Below are 4,815 nucleotides of genomic sequence, written 5' to 3'. Positions count from 1 at the left end.
AAAATCAAACATTTATTACAATAAAAAAATGGATAAAAATAGTTTATAAATGAGATTAAATTACATTCATTATAATTATAATATTGTTAAGTTCTAATAATAAGTATTTATAGTAATAATAATGATAATTTTAAATAAAATAATTATATTCAATTTAAATATAATTATATGCTATACCTTTTATGAAGTTCTTATTCTCATTAGTATTATAATTTGTAACTAATGCATGAATTCTTTCATTACAGTCCTTGTACTTTTTTTTTTCCGTGGTTGTTCTCCAGCATTATACTGCTCTCGTTTTAATTCTTCTATATTTTGATCTTTCTTAATTCCATCTATGACTTTCCATATAATAGGGTGGCTTGCTCCTAAAGAATATCTATTCTTTTACTAAAGATACTAATTATTAATAAAATAATACGAACCAATAACAGATGTAAATCCTCTGTGCCACCCTTCAACAGTGTTGTTTGTTGTTGGAAGACCATTTTTGGCTGAATAGTGACAATTCCAAATATCAGTAGGATGTCTTGGTTGTCGTCGAGTTTTTCGTCTTTCTGTTATTTTTCCTACCCAGTTATCCTCGAAATAATCCAAGAATGGCATTACCAAGTCTTCGTTTTCCACATAAAATTGTGTTTCTAAAATTTCTTCGTATGCATTAATTACGTTATCTGGTGGAACATAGGCCAAAGCAGCTAGCATACGAATATGAAGAGCAAAGTTAGCATTATTAACATAATTTTCGACTAGACCAACATTTTGAATTTGTCGCCACATACATTTAGAAAAATGAAAAAACAACCTTGTTGTTCAGCATGTGAAAAAACAGTTTTGAATGCATTGATTGTGTTCAAAGTCCATTATTACCGATGTTGGATTTAAAGATGGTTTTATTTCTAATAAATATTTAAGAAAACGTGTATATGTTAATTGAGATTTATCGGTTAATAATGCATAAATGGTAGGACTAACTGTTTGGTTATCTTGTTGAATAAGTACATGAATAGTAAATAACTGATAAAAAAGTGAAGGTACTGTTTTAAAAGTTCCATCGACTAACCAATTAGTTGATTGATCCATTAGTTTTAAATTATTTTCGGTCGAAAATATTAAAATTCAATCTTGTGATGCTCCACTGTCCAATATTCAAAATTGTTCTCCTTTCATCGTTTTAGTATAATCATCAGCAATTTTAAGGTCACTCGCTGTTTTCGGAATAGATGGTGCGCATTGGTTACATTTTCGAACTCTTCGTATAGTGTGTTTTAAATGATGAACTGAAGGAATTGCACCGGCTACTCCAGGTACTATTTGAACAGTACTGATTATATCATGTGGACTGTGGAGTATTTTGTGTATGAATAGCCGCTTCTTTTATCTTATTAACAGCCATTTTGCATTGGATTTTACATCGATCGGGAACATGATTATGTGAGTTTTCTTTAGGTTGACTTTTAATTTCTCCGTTTAACGTAATTATTCTACCTTTACATGAACTTTCTACGCAACGCCAATATATTGTGTTATTTTGTTTTCTGTCTTCACGATGCAAAAAGCCACTATACAATAATAAATCCTTATTTTTATTACTTTTTACAAATTCCATTGAAAATAATATTAATATATTTTTTCACTGTGCACTTTTTTTTTAAAGAACGAAAATAATAAGTTAAATAATACAAGCTACACTACATTTACGCACTGTCGAATTATAACTATATTAAATTGTGTCAGCTCAAATATAATACGATTGACAATTTTATCTCGGTATATTTCCAATATTCAAATAGTCATAATAGTAACTAAGATAGCACATTGACGATAACCCGATACGTCCTTGGTTACTGGGTAGTAGGTATATATTAATTGCGCCAGAAATTACAGGTAATAATAAGTTTTATCAAGTATTTATGTTTTAGTTTTATATGTTTTATAGTATTTGAAAAAGAAATTATAAAAATCTGTAGTTTCGCTATTATGCATAATCGCTTTTTTTAAATTCGCGGTTAATTGTTTTGCTATTTTGGCCTAGACACAAATACTTTACCATGATTTCATTTTTCAACTCCTGATTTAACGCCTTACAAACATTTTAAACACATCTGGAAACAGTTTGACTTAAAAACTTAAACAAATATGAAAAGCTCTTAAAGCTATCTCCTGTGGCTAAGATCCTTAAGGTAACAGCTAGCCTTTCCTGAACCGGAATACAATTTTTCATATTTGTATCTGTTTTACATATGGTTGGACAAATTTTTTGAATAAGATATTCAAAATCTGTGACAGACATTCTACAGAAATTTTGAAACTTGTGAGATGGTCCTCGTTTTAAATCTTCTAACAGATTAATTAAATTATACCTATTGTAGTATGATCAGTGCTTGATTTGGAAAAAAACTAGAAGGGGGACTCATCGGATGTTGGATGAATGAGCGTTCCACACAGATGAACTGTGACATTACCGTGGGAGGGGGGCAAAGCCCCCCACACCACCCATCAATAACTCATAATCCCAGAAAATCATTAAATTTATTATACACAAATATTTTAAAAGAAAGAAACACTTGTTAATTAATTATTTTTTTTAAATCAATAAATGTAAATTAATTAATTATTCTACAAAAATAAATAAAAACAAAACAAAACTTAAATTATGTATTAAGTAAGGTCCATAAATGTTTATATGAATTATCTTAATTTTTAAAAGATCGTTTGGGACAGTTAACTTCATCTGAATTTCTTTTGCCACTTTTAATCCAGCTCTCAACATAATGATCTGGTTTGAACAACTGAACTGGAGGTCCGATACAGTTAAGAAAAACCAATGAAGATATATGCCCTGTAGTTAAAGCATTTCTTTTTGATGTTACTATGTTGTTCATCGCACTGAATGATCGCTCACATTCAGAAGATGAAATAGCAATTGTTCTGACTGCAGTCAAAAGAGGATCTAAATAGTTTATTTGTGAGGAATCTTTTGTATATTTATACTCACGAAATCCTCGAATCGTAGTTTTTTCATCTAAATGAAATCTTCTAACTAACCTTCTAACACAGTCATCTCCATACTGAATATCAACATTATCAGGCCAGTAATTATAATTTAACACATCCAAATCTTTTAAAAGTTCATCATATTCATTTTTAAAGTCATTTTTATTTTTAGACACATGAGTTGCTTGTGTAGTAAATAGTCTAGCACGCAAGTTATTAGCTAAACTCATAAAAAACTGTGCATGTTTAATTTTAGGAATTGATTTGTTTGTGACTAATTGTACATCTTTGAACATAAAATGTATCCCTGCATCCACAGCTTCTTGTGTTTTTGGTCCACATATATTAGCCATCGAAACAAATATTCTAATGGTACGTTCTATAGTTCTATTTGTAGCTGGAAGTGATAAACTTTTTTCTTGCAACTGTAACGATAAGTCTGCAAGTTCAGACAGCCCATCATACATGATTCCTGAAATTAAAAGAAAGTTGATTAAAAAGCTTCATGTAAATACAAAATGTACTAAATTTACCTAAATTTGTAACAATTTCTACTGATGTTAGAATACGTTTTAGGCCACACATATTTAGATCTTTCTTTTTAGTCTCTTTTTATATCATTAGGTGCTTTGGAAAAATGATCAAATAATGGTACATAATTATTCCAAACTGCTTTTAATATTTTTTCACTAGAAGCAACCCATCTAATAGTGAAGATTTTACCAATATGTAAGAGTTTCATTTCTAATGAAGCAGCACACTTACTAAGTTCATGCATGTTTTTGGTTGATTGATGATACAATGCATACACTTTTTCTATGAATGACTGAAAATTATTTGTTCCTTGAACTTCTTTTAATGCATCAGATACTGCTAATTCTAGTCGATGGTTACAGCAATGCCAAATTAAAATGTTGGGATACATGCTTTGTAGCTGAACACTGACACCGAACAATCTACCCAACATATTGGAAGCACCGTCGCTCACAAAAGCTATCAAATTTTCTTTTAAAAAATCGTCCGTTGATTCATGTGCATAAAGATCAGTTAAAATAGCAGTTTTTATAGAGTTAGCAGATGTGTTTTGAACTTCAATAATATTAAAAATTATGTTATTACATCATTGTTATTGGCTACAGCAGATCTCAAACAAATAACCAACATTGTCTTTTGGCTTAACGTTGTAAACTCATCAACAATAATACATATTTTTCTTTTGTTATGCTTTTGGTCAAGACAAAGTTTCTTTTGCATTTCAAAGGTTATATGATCAATAATATTGCTACATGCTTTATTTGTTTAAAGAATTCTCCCCATATCCAAGCCATTAATTATTTAAAGATCTACTAATTTTGTCATGTCTGTGTAAGGTCTTTGATTCTTTGCTATGCTGTATGCTGTCCTGAATATTTTTTTTTGTATTTTCAATGTCAATATATAAAGTTTTTAATACTTGAGCTGGCATAATTTCCAACTTTTGTTTTTCAATTATACGTTCAGTCAGTGTGTAAATGGCTTTGAGAAGATTTATGTTTTGAAATTTTTTTTCTTAAATTTGTTTGCTGTTTCTTGAAATCATCTCCAACTGAACATATTTATCCATTAATCCATTCTTGTGAATCCATTCCTTGATGTTTTGTTAAATTAAAATTGGCCTTGGAACATATTTTGCAACCAATTTTTTTATTATAGAAAAACATTCGTGGGTATTCTTCTGTAAAATACTTCACTTGCTTATCGTTCCAACAATCTGGCGATTCTGTATTTGGTAAAAAAAACTTCATTTTCTGATGCTTTAGTTTCACTTTCTGCGGTCGT

The 4,815-nt window shown here is 29.6% G+C and overlaps 1 protein-coding gene across 1 annotated transcript; it reads right to left on the bottom strand.

Moving 5' to 3' along the window:
- Positions 1 to 219: 219 nt before the first annotated feature.
- Positions 220 to 1,336, bottom strand: LOC112595276. Its single transcript, XM_025340416.1, has 3 exons — positions 1,210 to 1,336; positions 426 to 698; positions 220 to 368 (listed from the first exon to the last, which is right to left on the bottom strand). The coding sequence occupies exons 1-3, from the start codon at positions 1,232 to 1,234 to the stop codon at positions 220 to 222; spliced, it is 447 nt and encodes a 148-aa protein (XP_025196201.1). The 5' UTR covers positions 1,235 to 1,336.
- Between the last annotated feature and the right edge of the window lie 3,479 nt (positions 1,337 to 4,815).

The sequence above is a fragment of the Melanaphis sacchari genome, unplaced genomic scaffold (assembly GCF_002803265.2).
Source record: "Melanaphis sacchari strain LSU unplaced genomic scaffold, SCAv2.0 Contig267_pilon_pilon, whole genome shotgun sequence".
Taxonomy (NCBI): domain Eukaryota; kingdom Metazoa; phylum Arthropoda; class Insecta; order Hemiptera; family Aphididae; genus Melanaphis; species Melanaphis sacchari.
Note: the sequence above shows the minus strand (reverse complement) of the source record. Positions and strands in the feature narration are given on the sequence as shown.

What these genes read in the sequence shown, in the direction of transcription:
- LOC112595276 (XM_025340416.1), bottom strand. Translation starts at nt 1,234, where the DNA reads ATGCGCACCATCTATTCCGAAAACA. An exon ending in CACCATCTATTCCGAAAACA is followed by an intron (nt 699 to 1,209) that starts GCGAGTGACCTT and finishes TTCGTATGCTAG; the next exon opens with CTGCTTTGGCCTATGTTCCA. An exon ending in AGGATTTACATCTGTTATTG is followed by an intron (nt 369 to 425) that starts GTTCGTATTATT and finishes GATATTCTTTAG; the next exon opens with GAGCAAGCCACCCTATTATA.